The 16885-nt window shown below is 38.5% G+C and overlaps 1 protein-coding gene across 3 annotated transcripts in view; it reads left to right on the top strand.

Annotated features, from left to right (window-relative positions):
* LOC122199853 (prolylcarboxypeptidase) overlaps positions 1 to 16885 on the top strand; it is a 77400-nt gene that overhangs the window by 32531 nt on the left and 27984 nt on the right. For all 3 annotated transcript variants that reach the window (XM_042905215.1, XM_042905214.1, XM_042905217.1), the window contains 2 exons: positions 11305 to 11445; positions 14667 to 14768. In XM_042905215.1, the coding sequence (XP_042761149.1) occupies positions 11305 to 11445; positions 14667 to 14768 (243 nt within the window). The remainder of the gene's footprint in view (positions 1 to 11304; positions 11446 to 14666; positions 14769 to 16885) is intronic.

Consider the following 16885-nt stretch of genomic DNA (forward strand, 5'->3'; position numbering starts at 1 on the left):
TGATTATCTTATACATATAGAAAGACGCACCATCCTAATTCTAGAATCCCCTTATTCTCTTTTAGAGTCACTTTCCCCCTACAAGAGTAACCACTATTCTGATTTTTAAAAGCATGAATTTTTGAACCCTTACTTTAAAAAGGATGATGAATGCCATATTTAAATTATGTGACTATATCTTTATTTTAAAAAGATAGATTTCGGGTGCCTCAGTGGCTCAGTCAGTTAAGCGTCTGACTTCGTCTCAGTTCATGATCTCATGGTTCGTGGGTTCGAGCCCCACGTTGGGCTCTGCCCTGATAGCTCGGAGCCTGGAGCCTGCTTCGGATTCTGTGTCTGCCTCTCTCTCTGCCCCCTCCCCCTCTTATGCTCTGTCTCTCTCAAAAATAAACATTAAAAAAAATAAAATAAAAAGACAGTTTTAAAATAATTGGCATCACTATATCTCATTTAAGAGTTTGGACTTGAAATCTAATCTGAAATGTTATGAATCTAGTGCATAAAACTTAATAGGCTCTCCCACTACTTATACAACAGCGCCCTCTGACTGTGTAATATTTCCTAAAATGTATGTATTTAGTAATCACAGTAATACTTTCTAATTTGAGAGCTTAAGCTGTGGCCAGGTAACTCTAGTGGTACAAAGCTTCCTGAAGCCATTGGGAGTTGATCATGTGATTAATGATCATCTGGTGCTTGCACAAAGTTAGTCAACAGATGATGCCAGAATCGTTGTCTGATCCAACACTTAACTGTTTTTTGACAAAACATGTTTCTTTTTTTTTCCCCTCAAAGTCTTAGAGTTCTTTTTAGGTAAGTAGTATTTTTTTTAATTATTTTTTAATAATAAAATTTAAATCCAAGTTAGTTAACATATAGTGTAATAATGATTTCAGGGATAGAATTTAGTGATTCAGCACTTCCATATAAGACCCAGGCTTGTGCTCTCCTTAAATGCCCATTGCCCATTTAGCCCATTCCTGCACCCAACACCCCGCCAGCAACCCTCAGTTTGTTCTCTATATTTAATAGTCTTTTATGGTTTGTTTCCCTCTCTGTTTTTATATTATTTTTGCTTCCCTTCCTTATGTTCATCTGTTTTGTTTCTTAAATTCCTATGAGTGATATCATATGATATTTGTCTTTCTCTCAGTGACTTATTTTGCTTAGCATAATACACTCTAGTTCCATCCATGTTGTTGCAAATGGCAGGATTTCATTCTTTTTGATCGCTGAGTAATATTCCAGTGTGTGTGTGTGTGTGTGTGTGTGTGTGTGTGTGTGTGTACCACATCTTCTTTATTCATTTGTCAGCTGATGGACATTGGAGCTCTTTCCATATTTTGGCTTTTGTCAATAGTGCTGCTATAAACATTGGGATGCATATGGCCCTTTGAATCAGCACTCCTGTATCCTTTAGATAAATATCTAGTAGTGCAGGGGTGCCTGGGTGGCTCAGTCCGTTAAGCATCCGACTTTGGCTCAGGTCATGATCTCGTGGTTCGTGAGTTCAAGCCCCGTGTTGGGCTCTGTGCTGACAGCCCTGGAGCCTGCTTTGGATTCGCTGTCTCCCTCTCTCTCTGCCACTCCTTTGCTCATGCTTGTGCTCTCTCTCAAAAATAAATAAACATTAAAAAAATTAAAAAAAATACCTAGTAGTGCAATTGCTAGGATGTAGGGTAATTTTATTTTTAATTTTTGAGGGACCTCCACACTGTTTTCCAGAGTGGCTGCACCAGCTTGCATTCCCACCAGCAGTGCAAAAGAGATCCTCTTTCTCCACATCCTCGCCAACATCTGTTGTTGACTGAGTTGTTAATTTTAGCCATCCTGACTGGTGTGAGGTGGTATCTCATTGTGGTTTTGATTTGTATTTCCCTGATGATGAGTGATGTGGAGCATATTTTCAAAAACATGTTGTTTCTTGATTTACTGTAATGTTTTAGGTGTTTCAAGGGCAGGATATCTCCACCTCTGTTTTAGTAGTAGAGCAGAGAGTATTTTGTTTTTGTAGAATTTTGGTAATTTAGAATGTGTTTCCCCCTTGAGGCATACAGTACTTGGTCAGAGGAAAAGGGAGTAACTGAGCACTGCGCAGTTATTGGAGAGGGTGCATGAATCCATTTTCTTGCCAAGCATATACTGTTTTTTCAAATGTAATTAGATGCTGTTGTGTATTCATTTATACCAGTATTAAATTTATATTAGCTTCTCCTGTGTATTTTCTCAAGCAGTGACTATTAAATAGAGCATGTATGAAAATTCTAACATTAGGGGCGCCTGGGTGGCGCAGTCGGTTAAGCGTCCGACTTCAGCCAGGTCACGATCTCGCGGTCCGTGAGTTCGAGCCCCGCGTCAGGCTCTGGGCTGATGGCTCGGAGTCTGGAGCCTGTTTCCAATTCTGTGCCTCCCTCTCTCTCTGACCCTCCCCCGTTCATGCTCTGTCTCTCTCTGTCCCAAAAATAAAAAACGTTGAAAAAAAAAAAAAAAAAGAAAATTCTAACATTAACAAGGGGGCTTCATACATAAAAATGTGAGGAACCACTGATTAGAAGAATTGAACTATATTCATTTAATGATTATTTATTAAAAAAAATATTTTTTAAGTGGGGCCCCTGGGTGGCTCAGTCAGTTAAGTGTCCTAATTTGGCTCAGGTCATGATCTCACAGTTCATGAGTTTGAGCCCTGCGTCGGGCTCTGTGCTGACAGCTCGGAGCCTGGAACTTGCTTTGGATTCTGTGTCTCCCTCTTTCTATGCCCCTGCCCTGCTCACACTCTGTCTCTCTCTCTCTCTCTCAAAAATAAACATTAAACAATTTATGAAATATCTTTTTTAATGTTTATTTTTGAGAGAGAGAGAGAATGAGAGCACACATGCAGGGAGTGGCAGAGAGAAAGATAGACTGAGGATCCAAAGGGGGCTCTGCACTGACAGCACAGAGCCCAATCCAGGACTAAAACTCATGAACCATGAGTTTATGATCTGAACTGAAGTCAGACACTTAACCAATTGAGCCACTCAGGTGCCCCTAAAGTATTGGTCTTTTTAAAAAATATTTATTTATTTATTTTGAGAGAGAGGAGGAGATGCATGAGCTGGGGAGGGAGGGAGGGAGGGAGAGAGAGAGAGAGAGGAAGAGAGAGAATCCCAAGCAGACTCTGCACTCTCGGTGAAGAGCCTGATGTGGGGCTTGATCTCATGAACTGCAAGATCATTACCTCAGCCAAAACTGAGAGTCAGATGCTTAACCAACTGGGCCACCCAGGTGTCACTAAAGCATCTGTCTTATACAGGTACACTGTGGTAGCTATTGTGTTCTTGCCTTTCTAACTATCCATTTATGAATATAGGAGACTGGATGGTCTTTTTTGTACAGTGGACTCTCCCATATCACCCCTTTTCTGTACTTCTCCCCATGTCATTTTCTCTTTAAATAATTTATTTCTAATTGTTTCCTTTTTAAGATTAGGAGTAGGTTACCAAAAAAGTATGGAAGGGGGGAATACAATTCTCTCTCCTGGTTAATATGCACAGAAGGATGTGTGCAGAACAGTGTCTTATTATACAGAATGATGATTTCATTTGAAGGGTATGTCTGAGGAAACTTCCACTTTCCTTCTTAAAATGGAAACTAGACCTGCAAAGGATGGCAATGAAGAGAACATCCCTGTGGGAAGGGAAGGACAATCCTGTCTCTTAGACTCACCTTTCTCTTGGAGGGACTTGGACCATTTCCTTTGTCATCACCACAATATCCTCACGGAATATTGATCTTGTTTTAGCTTGGGCTACCTGCTGTATGAGGGATAACAACTTAGTAGGATTCTTCTAGTAGATATCCAGCCTTCTTCGGGTACAGACCCATGGCCTGCCTAAGCCTTACCTTCCAGATTTTGGTTCCTTCTTTGAAAACCTGTGTCCTTCCAACATGAAGGTGTCTACCCTTTCAGGGGAGATCAACCTTGCCTAGAAACAATATGTCTCTATTTAGGAACTCTAACAATATAATGCCACAGTTCCAAAATTAATACAGGACATACACATCAAGTGGAAGAAAGGGGGTCTTATTTCATTTTAGCATCTTTGGATTAGAATTGGAAACCAGAGAGCCCTCTTTTAAGGTACTTTTGTTTATTGGAGGTATGAGTCCATTTTTTTTTTTTTTGTCCTGTATATCTCTGAGTATACTTTTCATACCTTTAGTAAAATTTCAATTAGCTGTGATCATATATCTGGATGCATAAATAAAACTGTGTACTATGTTTTCTAAAATGAAAGGCTATTGTATAAGAGTTAGTGTAATTTAAAAAAATTTTTTATTTTATTTTTTTGAAAAAGAGAGAGAGAGGCAGAGGGAGAGGGAGAGAGAGAATCCCAAGCAGGCTTCACGCTCCACACGGAGCCTGACTCCAGGCTTGATCTCACGATCATGAGATCATGACCTGAGCTGAAATCAAGAGTCTGATGCTTAACTGACTGAGCCACCCAGGCACCTCTGTGATTTTGTTTTTTATTAGTGACTAATTAAATGGGTTAAAAACAGTAATAGTAACAATTTTTGAGTCAGGCTGGTGAAAAGACCAATATTCCACATATTCTTCACTTTAACCATTAGTAAATGGCTGGAGGATATGTCCTTCATTTTACAAATTTGGAGAAAGCTAGTATAGTGTCTCCTGCTTAAGGTTGACATTGGTAGTCAGCTCTCTCTGCAGTAGTATGTTACAGTGAAAAATTCAGACTGGGTTTCTTTGGAGGTAGGATTGGGTAGGGGATAAAAACACATGAAAAAATTGTATTTGATTTTTATTTTTTAGTTATGTTATCGTGGGCGAGTATTCTGACCTCTCTGAGTGTCGGCGACCTTTTTGTAAGACTGGTGTAATGAAAGTGCCCCTAGAGCTCCATTGGGAAGATGGTGATATGATCTGTATAAAGAAAGCCCCAGCATGGTGCCAGAGACGTAGTTGGTGCTCTGTGTGATTTACTTTCCTTTCTCCCCTGCATCCCCAAATTGCCACCCAAATTGTTGGTGACAGGTATAATGTTCTAATAGGCTTTTCTGGATGTGAACTTTATTCTTTGAACAGTTTTAAAGTCCAATAGTTATTTTTGCCACAATAAATTTTACTTAAAGGATATTCTCTTTGTTCCTTCTTGCCACCACATTCTTATGGATTTCTTTCTTATCTACAAGGTGGAGGGAAGTATCTCTTGAAAACTGTTGGGACCACATTTTAGAAAGAACTGCTGTATGTGACTAGAGGTGTGTTTGCTTTTTGAGTTCATGCTTTGTTGCTTTTACAGCACTATTATCTATTTTAGTTATTTCAGTAAACCAAATTGCAAAAATAATTAAAACCTCTAGTTCTGCCTCCAACTTGTGACCTTGGTCAAGCCACTTGACCTCTTTGAGCCCAGTTTCTTCAGTTGAACACAGATCAAATGATTTCTAAAGCTCTTGTTCCCTTTCATGCTGTGATTTATGAAATCTCTTTATTCAGGAGCAGAGCTCAAAGTGGCATGTGGATCCTAGTTCTCAACGGCAGAGGGCACACGGCCCCTAGTGTGCTGGGCTGTTAGGTATTGGAAACATTCTACAGTTTTGTAGCCTGAAGTTGATATTCTTGAAGCTAGGAAAAGCCAAGAAAAGTGTAAACTAATATTTTGCAAACAGGATTTCATAGCCTGTTTCTAGCTATTTAATATTTAGGTGAAACACTAAAAAAATAGGAGATTTCAACATTCCAAGGGTACTTCCTATAATTAAGTGAAGAGCTTTAGAGTTTTGTTTTGTTTTGTTTCTGAAGAGCTTTATCCTTTCCCTCCCCCTTATTTACCCCATCTAAGTACCCCATGCTTAGGATTGGTTTCCAAATGGGATGGAGAGGAGAACTAACAATTATTAAGTACTTATTATACATTAGAAACTATACCTGGTACTTTAGATACACTTTCTCTAATCATCACAGCAATCCTTTATTTTATTTTATTTATTTTTTTTAATTAAAATAATTTATTTTATTTTATTTTTATGTTTTTAAATTTTTTAATGTTTATTTACTTTTGAGAGAGAGACAGACAGACAGAATGTGAGCCAGTGAGGGGTAGAGAGAGGGAGACACAGAATCCGAAGCAGGCTCCAGGCTCTGAGCTGTTAGCACAGAGCCTGATGTGGGGCTCGAACCCACGAACCATGAGATCATGACCTGAGTGAAGTTGGGCACTTAACCGACTGAGCCACCCAGGTGCCCCTAAAATAATTTTTTTTTTTAATCTTTATTTGAGAGACAGACAGAGTGTGAACGGGGGGAGGAACAGTGAGAGAGGGAGACACAGAACTCGAAGCAGGCTCCAGGCTCTGAGCTGTCAGCACAGTGCCCAAAACAAAGGCTTGGATCCATGAACCGTGAGATTATGACATAAGCCAAAGTTGGACACTTAACTGACCGAGCTACCCAGGCACTCCAGCAATCCTTTAAATTGTGTTATCCTTATTTTATATAGGAAGATACTGGGCTCAGAAAGGTTAAGTGACTTGCCTGAGGCCTCACAGTAGAGATTCAAGTTTAGGTCTATTAATTTGCAAAGCTGCTTTCTCTACCTGAGTTCTTCCCTTTTCTTCCTAATCTAAATGGTTAGGGATGAATTGCTCACAGCAGTAGTGGCCAGACAGTGGTCACACATGGAAGTTGGCTTTCTCTGGTTCTCAAGTTTTTGTGGCCCTTGTAATTCTACATGGTTTCAAATTTGAAACCTTTAGACTGGATTATTGAAATACGGTTTTTTGTGGGCTACTTTTTAAGGGTACAACAATATCTCATTTTACAAGAAGCAGAATAATCTTTGAGAATCCCATGGTAAGGTGTCTTGTTAGAGAGACATGTACCTACTTTCTTTAAGTCCAGCACAGCCAGTCTTTTCTTCTTTGGTGAAACAGATGATGGTTTTTCCTTTTGAGCTTCAAATGATGACGTTGGCTTGTATTTGGGGACCATGTTGGGTGGTAATGCACATCTTTAAACACCAGAATCTCATTCAGAAGGGTGAGATGTTTACAGTATTAGAGGTATTCTGAAACCTAGGTCAAGAGAAGGAATAGCAGATTCATGTTCCATTTTGTGGCTTAGGCTAACTTAGTCGTTGTTAAAACTTCAGCTGTACACCTGAATCACTTGGAGGGCTTGTTAAAACACAGACTACTGGGTTCTACCATCCACAATTTCTGATTCAGTAGTTCTGGGATTTAGCCAGAGCATTTGCATTTTTAACAGATTCCCAGGTGATGCTGATGCTGACTTGTAGGGACCTCACATGGAGGAGCGCTATACTTACTGAATGGAGGCAAGTGGAATCACTTGTCTATCTTCCCTCCATTGTCTGTTTCTCTTGCTCTCTTTTATTTTTAGGCTGAGTGGGTATAGTTGAATTAGTTTATTTGTTTTTAATTTTCTTAATGTTTATTTTTTTTGAGAGAAAGAGAGAGACAGAGGACAAGTGGAAGAGGGGGAGAGAGAGGGAGACACAGAATCTGAAGCAGGCTCCAGGCTGTGCTGTCAGCACAGAACCCGATGCAGGGCTTGAACCCACAGGCTGTGAGCTCATGACCTGAGCCGAAGTCGGACACTTAACCGACTGAGCCATCCAGGCGCCCCTAGTTTAAATTAGGGCTCAGCCTAATTTTAAGTTTAAGCCTCAGTTTAAGTTGTGGCTCAGCCAACACTTTATCCCATTGCTTAACTTACTTCTTGGTCCAGAATGAGAACTTGGCCATTCAATAGATGCTGGTTGAATGAGTGATTGATTATATATGTTGAATTAACATATATAATGCTACTGGTTTTTAGCACATGGACATCATTATTATAAACCTGTTCTATACAAACTGTTTATTTTCCTGAGGGAGGCCATCTTTAGATTAGAATAGCTTATGTATTAGGACTATATATAGCAATGATCATGGACATCAGGAGGTATGCAATTTAGTGCAGTTTTGAGAAACTTGCCTTTTGGGACCTCTGGTATGAATGTGAAGTAGGTATGTGTGTATAGATGGAGCTGGGTTATGGAGTCCCATCTGTTTTAGAATGGCCTACAGAAGTCTTGCAGAGCCTGGTTTAGGCTGGACAGGCTGGAGCAGCTCTGGATCACTGGGTCTGCCTCAGACCAGATGCAGCATTTTCACTTCTGTGTCTCCCAAGTACTAGAGAAATTCATCTCCGTGATCCTTTTTTTTAAAGTTAATTAATTAATTTATTTATTTATTTAGAGAGAGAGAGAGAGAGAGAGAGTGCATGTGCATGGAGGGGGGGGCAGAGAGGGAGAGATTGAGAATCCCGAGCCAGCTCCACACTGTCAACGCAGAGCCCATAGGGCTCGAACTCATGAGTCATGAGATCATGACCTGAGCCCAAATCAAAAGTCGAATGCTTAACCCACTGAGCTACCCAGTTGCCTCTGGCCCTATGATCCTAAAGGCTCAGTGGGCCTCTGTACTGTGGGATAACACTGTAAATTCAGGTAGATTGCGCATGAATCTTACCATGTTGTAGGATTTGATAATTATATTTTAAATGGTGAGTTTAGTAAGTGAAAGGTTAAAAAAATCCCCAAAATTTAAAGTTCACTTAAAAAAAAACTTTTTTTAAAAAGTTTTATTTATTTTTGAGAGAGAGAGAGAGACAGAGTGCAAGCAGGGGAGGGGCAGAGAGAGAGGGAGACACAGAATCTGAAGCAGGCTCCAGGCTCTGAGCTGTCAGCACAGAGCCTGATGCGGGGCTCGAAGCCACAAACTGTGAGATCATGACCTGAGCCGAAGTCGGGAGCTCAACCGACTGAGCCACTCAGGCACCCCCTAAAGTTCATTTTTTTTAATGTTTATTTATTTTTGAGAGAAAGAGAGAGTGCAAGTGGGGGAAGAATAGAGAGAGAGAGATACACAGAACCTGAAGCAGGCTCCAGGCTGTGCTGTTAGCACAGAGCCCAATGCAGGGCTTGAATTCATGAACCGTGAGATCATGACCTGAGCCGACTGAGCCACCCAGGCACCCCTAAAGTTCATTTTAAGCTTGAAATTATTATGTCATTTTTATCATTTTTGACACGTTTTATACACGTTTTAAAGTCTCAGTGTGTATTTTGTCTCTTTCAGTATAGATTAAAATTTCTTCCTTTAAATTCATCTTACTTTTTTTGTGTTGAAATATTTTCAAGTAAATTGCAGACAGCATGACATTCTATCTCTAAATCCTTCGATATACAGGTGTAAAAAGTAAAAACATTTACTTATGCAGCCACAACAATATGATCACCCCTAACAAAATTAACAAGTTATCAGATTCTTCTAATACCTAGTCCATATTCACATTAACCTAATTGTCCTAATTATCATTTGTATCATTTGTTCAAACTAGGATACAATCTGGAATCATGCATTGCATCTGGTTATTTTGTTCCTTAAATTTTGTTTAATCTATTTTATTTATCATGACATTGCCTTACCATTGTCTTATCGCACATTTGGATTTGTCCAACTGCTTATTCAGAGTGCCTTTAGCTTGTTGTTCTACACTGTGTATTTCCTGGAAACAGGAAATTAGATCCATAAGAAATTAGATCTAAAGGCTGGAAAAAGATACAAGTTGAACATTTTGGGCACGATTTTATCATAGGTGAAGTTTGCTTTGTGTTGTACCATGTGAGGAGGTGCATACTCTATGCCTGCCCCACTGTTAGTGATGCTAATTTTCATCACTAGATTGAGGTGATGGCAGCCTGATTCTTCCATTGTAAAGTTCCATTTTGCCCTGGTGACAAGAGAGCACTCTCCATGATATTACTCTGGCACTAAGATGAATCTTCATTTCCCTGTCATTTATTCTCCTAATGTTTTTAACACCATGTGGTAATTCTTGCCTGAATCAGTAACTTCATAAGGGTTTGCAAAACTGTCATTTTTCTAATTCTGTCATTCCTTCTGCATTAGCTGACATTTAATTAAACAGAGGTCTTTTTCATTAACTGGGACTATTTGGTACCTTGAAACACAATTCTGTTGGAAACTCAGGTTAAATATTGAGTTCTTTTTTGTATTCCCAATTTCTAAATTAGGAGTTGGTTTAATAAATACCTTAAATGGTGGCATATGACCATATATATTTGTTTCCTTTTTGATATCCATCTGAACTAGTAGATTTTTGTGAATTGAATGCTTCAATCAGCTACAATCATTATTCTTTATATGTTCAATTTGTTTTATGTTCAGTTTGTTAAAACAAGCCAATAATATAGTCCCTTGTAGTTGGTTCCTATATCTGTTAGACATCGCTGCATTAATTTTTGAGCACTTCCTTGCTTCCATGCACAGCAAGATGTATAGGTTTATCATTTAGCTTCCTTGTCCCAAAATGTTAGTCAGCCACTTCACTGACAAGCCCTAGTTCCTTTTAGTGTGGAATGGTATTAAACACCAAAATCCTAGTTCTTGGAATGTCAATTGTTACTGGGGTGACAGTGTTTATAGACCTTTTCAGTGGTCTGTTTAATCCTTGAATTTTGATATTGAAGTTTGGATAATGAAAATTCAAAACATAAGGGATATCTGTATTTTAAAAATTTAATGAATTCGTATCTCTATTTCCACTTCAGTTTTACCATACTGTGTTTTTAAGTAACTCCTTGATTTTATAATTGTTATCTTTTATCTTTTCTGTTATCACTGAGAATCTTGAGTACCAATAACATTGTTTTATTGTTGTTGTTGTGTTTAGGTAGGCTCCACACCCAGCGTGGGTCTTGAACTCACAACCCTGGGATTAAGAGTCACACACTGTCTACCAGCTGAGCCAGCCAGACACCCCAAACATTGTTTTATTTTACAATATAAAGAAAGTAACTTCAAAATAACAGTGCCAATATTACTACTGCAATTAAAATCAATTAAAAAAATTTTTTAACATTTATTTATTTTTGAGAGAGACAATGCACGAATAGGGGAGGGGCAGAGAGAGAGGGAGACACAGAATCTGAAGCAGGCTGTAGGCTCCAGGCTCCGAGCTGTTTGCACAGAGCCTGACACAGGGCTTGAACTCATGTACTGTGAGATCATGACATGAGCCAAAGTCAGATGTTTAACCTACTAAGCTACCCACGTGCCCTTGTAATTAAAATCAAATGAAGTTTAAAAAGTTTTGTGAATATTTTTGTAGCTTAGTTCGGTTTTAATGGAAGAATAAGTTTAATTACTTTTTTGTTGATCTCATTTACTTTCCTCTGAAATTTGTCTGCTTTGTTTTTGTCATAGGTTGATCATTTTGGATTTACTACAGATAAAACTTTTAAACAGCGGTACTTACTAGCTGATGAACACTGGAAGAAAGATGATGGATCAATACTTTTCTACACTGGTAATGAAGGGGACATTGTCTGGTTTTGCAATAATACGGTATGTGCAAATTTGTGAAATTCCTATGCTCACTTTGCCTTTTATTATGACAAACTAGAAAAAAATGTTTTGCGGTATATATGACCAAATATTACTGTACTTAATCAAGAAGCTCTTTAGAGCTTAAAGAATTACTCATGAAAAGAGTGAACTACTATTTTTGGACAACTGAATCTTAGATTTTTTTTTTAATCCCAATTTATTTCTAGAGTGAATAAGGATATGAGGGACATGGGAATAGGAATATTATTGCATATAGATTTTTTTGGTTTTTGTTTGTTTTGATTATGGTCTCCAGGATATAAACATGAGGGCATGAATTTTTGTTTTTTTGTTTAGTATTGTATTTTCAGTCTAAGAACTGTGCTAGACATACAGTACGTGCTCAATAAATATTTGTTAAATGAATGAATAAAATCTAAACAATGCCAGTGCAAATAAGAAAAACAAAATGCAAGTTTGATTGTCAAATAGGAATGGACAGAGGTAAAGTTGTAGCTATATTTTGGTTTAGCTTTCCTGTTCTACTATTTTTCTTATATTTGTGAATAAAAAAATACTATAGATGTTAGCTTGCTTTCCTGACCATACATTCTATTGTCTTTTATAATAACACTTAAATCCATTAACAAAATTTACTTTAGAAGGACACTTGAAAGGAAGATATTTTCCTTTTTTTATGTTCTAGCGCTATGACTAGAAAATGTCAATTTTCTACCAAAAAGTTAGTCTGTGAATTACCTTAAACTGAAGACTGAATCACATTTTCTCCATTGCCAATGTCTGCCGCGGTGCCTGGTATTCAAGAGGTCTTAGTAAATGTTTGTTGAACTAAACTGAATTGAAAGCAAAGATATCGACCCAATTATAATGTTATTGCATTTCTCATTTTTCAATATTTCCTTAAGACTGTTGAGTCTAAATATGTTAGTTGAAATCAAATAATTCAGGTCCTAGGATGTCTATTTCTCTTACATCAGTGACAAGTGAAATCAGGATTTATTTTCCATCAGATTCCTGCTTAGTTATTCTGTGAAACACCTGAGGCTGCTTTGTCTTTTTCTCTTTCTCATGTGTGATTTCCCATTTATGCCACGGCCATGGGGCAGCTTCTCATGTCCAGTTATTTTTCCCAGCTCTTTTTCCTCTTATAGACAGGCAGATGTTCTTGCCTCCACTGCTCTGACAGGCAGCATAATTTAAGGCTTACCTTAGAAGTGACAGAAAGGAAGAGCTACACAGTGTAGGAACAGTTCCAGGGAAGTGACTAGATGTAGATCCTTAGAAGGGTCCTGGCCCTTTCCCAGCCCTAGACACCTCCCTTTATACTAAAATGTCCTGGTTGCACTATCACATATTCTGGATGTTCATTTATTAAGAGACTGTAGCAGAATGGTCAAGAATGATAGACTGGTTAGGATTGAATTCTGGTTTTGCCATTATGCTGTGTGACTTTGGGCAGTCTCTTCTTCTGTGCCTTGGTTTTTTTACCTGTTAAATGGGTGTAGTGATAATAATCTAGTTCATACAGTTGCTGTGAGGACTAAATAAGAGTTAGGAATTTAGGACAGTGCTGGCACATAGTGTTATTAAATTGTTAATATATTACATGGACCTCTTCTGAAAAATAAAAACACCCTGAAATAGATGCAGGCAAAAATTACTGACCACAATCAATGTTCAATTAAATTGCTTCCTTTGAAAGCCTGAGTTCAGCTCCCCAGAGGCCTGGCTATTTTGATAGATGATCCTTACCTTTAAGAAGCTCACAGTCTGGGGGCACCTGGGTGACTCTGGGTTGAGCTCTTGGTTTCACCTCAGGTCATGATATCATGGTTTGTGAGTTCAAGCCTTGTGTCAAGCCCCTAGTCGGGCTCCAGGCTGGTGTCTCAGAGCCTGCTTGGGATTCTCTCTCTCCCTCTCTCTTTACTCCTCCCCTGCTTGTGCTTTCTCTCTCTCAAAATAAATAAACTTTAAAAAAAGAAGTTCATAGTCTGGTAGGGTAAGATACATATAAACAAATATTTCAGCATAGTAATAGAGATCTATACCTAGCACGGTGGTGTTGAGAGGCAGGACTGATTAGCAATGCCAAAATGGGGCAGGCAGAGGAGGGCATGCTTGAGCTGGTTGTTACAGGGTCTGCAGATAAATGGCAGGAAATGGGCAAGGTGTTAAGAGAGAAAGTGAGGGTTATTGAAACCATCACAGATAACAGGTTAAATTTTCCATCGTCACCTGCATGTAGCTCTCTAAATTGTTCATTTATTGATCAAGATGAATAAAAACTTTTAGAGGTTCTTAGCCCTTGTTAGGAAGCAGCAGTTCATTAAAAAACAGCAGTGTGCCCTAGGAATGACAAATAGTTTTTAATCTGTGCTAAATTTAAATCTAATCGATTGATGTTGGCTGTCTAGAGTGCTTTGTTGAGAAGGATTCTGAGGGCACCACTTGAGGTAAGTGAAAAAATTCAGTGATTGATTAATGACCAGCATTAAGTATGGAAATAAGATCTGAAAGCATTTGATGATTGTACTGTGAAGCTAGCCTGTGCTTGAATCTTGGCTCTGCTGCTTTCTAGCTGTGTGACTGTTACAGGATATTTAAACTACTGTGCCTCAGTGTCCTTGTCTGTAAAATGGGGTTACTAAAAGTACCTATCTCTTAGATTGTTGTGATAATCAAATGAAGTAATATATATGGAGTATTTAGAGCAGCCCGACACATTGTAAGTACTCAATTATTATTAGCTATTGTTAGCTACTACTTATTTTTGAGAAAATAAGATTAATATAAAACCCAAGGGAGCCCAGTATGCTTATTTGTATTTCTTTTTTCTTTTATGTTGTAAATGTTTATGGGTAGGCAGCTAACTTACATATCTACAGTTTTTCCTAGACTATTTTATACACAGTGCAATTTGAAGACTGTTTTTGACAAAATATTGATTATGCAGCTCCAGTGTCAGAATAAGGAGAGTTGGAATGATTGGTGGTTGAGTGACTTGGGCTTATTTTTAATTATCTCACTGTACTATAGTATGAGATTAACATGCAACAACGAAACAACAGTTATTTGTAGAACAAATATAAATTGTGCAACTTCTCAGAGCTCTTTTTGGTCTGGTTTAACATTCATCTCATATGACTTGGCAAAAGGTTCAATGACTGTTTCGCATAAAAAAATGATTTTTATCCTGTGAATTTGTAAATTCTCCCTAGGGGTTCATGTGGGATGTGGCTGAGGAACTGAAAGCTATGTTGGTGTTTGCTGAACATCGATACTATGGAGAATCCCTACCTTTTGGTAACAATTCATTCAAGGTAAGTACCTTGTTTTATTGAACTTCACTTTACTGGACTTCACAGATCATGTGTTATTTGCAAATTGAAGGTTTGTAGCAACCCTGTGTTGAGCAAGTCTATCAGTGCCATTTTTCCAACAGCATTTGCTTACTTTGTTTCTCTGTGTTGCATTATGGTAATTATTGTAACATGTCAAACTTTTTCATTATTATTACATTTATTATGGTGATCTGCAATCAGTGATCTGGAAGATGCTCACATAAGATGGCAAACTTAATTGATAAATAATGTGTGTGTTGTGACTGTCCCACCAACTGGCCATTCCCCCATCTCTGTCTCTCTCCTCAGGCCTCCTTATTCCCTGAGACATAAAAATGTTGAAATGAGGCCAGCTGGCCTCTGAGTGTTCCAATGAAAAGAAGAGTTGCATGTCTCTCACTTTAAATAAAAAACTAGAAATGATTAAGTATAGTGAGCAAGGCATGTTGAAAGCTGAGAGAGGCTGGAAGCTAGGCCTCTTGTAACAAACATTTAACCAGGTTGTGAATGCAAAGGAAAAGTTCTTGAAGGAAATTAAAATGCTCTTCCAGTGAACATACAAATGACAAGAAAGTGAAACAGTCTTACTGCTGGTAAAGAGAAAGTTTGAGAGGTCTGGGTAGATCAAACCAGCCACAACATTCCCTCAAGCCAAAGCCTAATCCAGAGCAAGGCCCTAATTCTCTTCAATGTGATGAAGGCTGAGAGAGGTGAGGAAGCTGTAGAAGAAAAATCTGAAGCTAGCAGAGTTCATGAGGTTTAAGGAAAGAAGCTGTCTCCATAACATAAAAGTACGAGCAGCAAGTGCTGATGTAGAAGCTACAGTAAATTATCCAGAAGATCTAGCTGAGATAAATCATGAAGGTGGCTACAGTAAACAACAGATTTTCAATATAGACAAAACAGCTTTTTATTGAAAGAAGATGCCATTGAGGACTTTAACAAAGAGAAGTCAATGCCTGGCTTGAAGTCTTCAGGACAGCCTGACTCTCTTGTTAGGAGCTAATGTAACTGGTACCTTTAAATTAAAGCCAATGCACATTTACCATCCTGAAAATCCTAGGGCCCTAAAAAATTATGCTAAATCTACTCTGTGTGTGCTCTATAAATGCAAGAACAGAGCCTGGATGACTACACATCTGTTCACAACATGGTTCACTGAATACTTTAAGACCACTGTTGAGACCTACTGCTTGGGAAGAAAAAAGTTCCTTTCAAAATATTATTGTTCATTGACGATGCATCTGGTCACCCAAGAGCTCTGATGGAGATGTACAACGACATGAATATTATTTTCATTTCTGCTAACACAACATCCATTCTGCAACTCATGGATCAAAGAGTCACTTTGATTTTCAAATCTTATTTAAGAAATACATTTGTGGGGCACCTGGGTGGCTTAGTTGGTTAGGCATCTGACTTTGGCTCAGGTCATGATCTCGCAGTTCTTGGGTTTGAGCCCCACATCGGGCTCTCTGCTGTCAGCACGGAGCCTGCTTTGGATCCTCTGGTGCCTCTCCTATGCTCATTCTCTCTCTGAAAAAACAAACAAACAAACAAACAAACAAACAAACAAACAAAAAACATTTTGTAAGGTATAGCTGCCACAGAGAGCGATTCCTCTCTGATGGATCTTGGCAAAGTCAATTGAAAACCTTCTAAAGGATTCACCATTCTGTATGCTATGAAGAATATTCAGGATTCATGGGAAGAGGTCAAAATATCAACATGAACAGGAGTTTGGAAGAAGCTGATTTCAACCCTGTGGATGACTGTGAGAGTTTCAAGAAAGACTTCAGTGGAGGAGGTAACTGCAGATGTCCTGGAAATAAGAGAAACAGAATTAGAAGTGGACCTTGAAGATGTGCTAAATTGCTGAAATCTTGTGATAAAACTTGAATGGATGAGGAGTTGTTTCTCATGGATGAGGAGTTATTTCTTATGGATGAGCAAAGAAATTGGTTTCTTGAGATGGAAACTGCTGCTGGTGAAAATACTGTGAATATTGTTGAAATGTCAACAATGAATGTAGAGAATTAAACAAACTTTAAAGCAGCTACAGGGTTTGAGAAGATTGACTCCAATTCTGAAAAAAA

The sequence above is a fragment of the Panthera leo genome, chromosome D1 (genome assembly GCF_018350215.1).
Source record: "Panthera leo isolate Ple1 chromosome D1, P.leo_Ple1_pat1.1, whole genome shotgun sequence".
In the NCBI taxonomy this organism is placed as follows: domain Eukaryota; kingdom Metazoa; phylum Chordata; class Mammalia; order Carnivora; family Felidae; genus Panthera; species Panthera leo.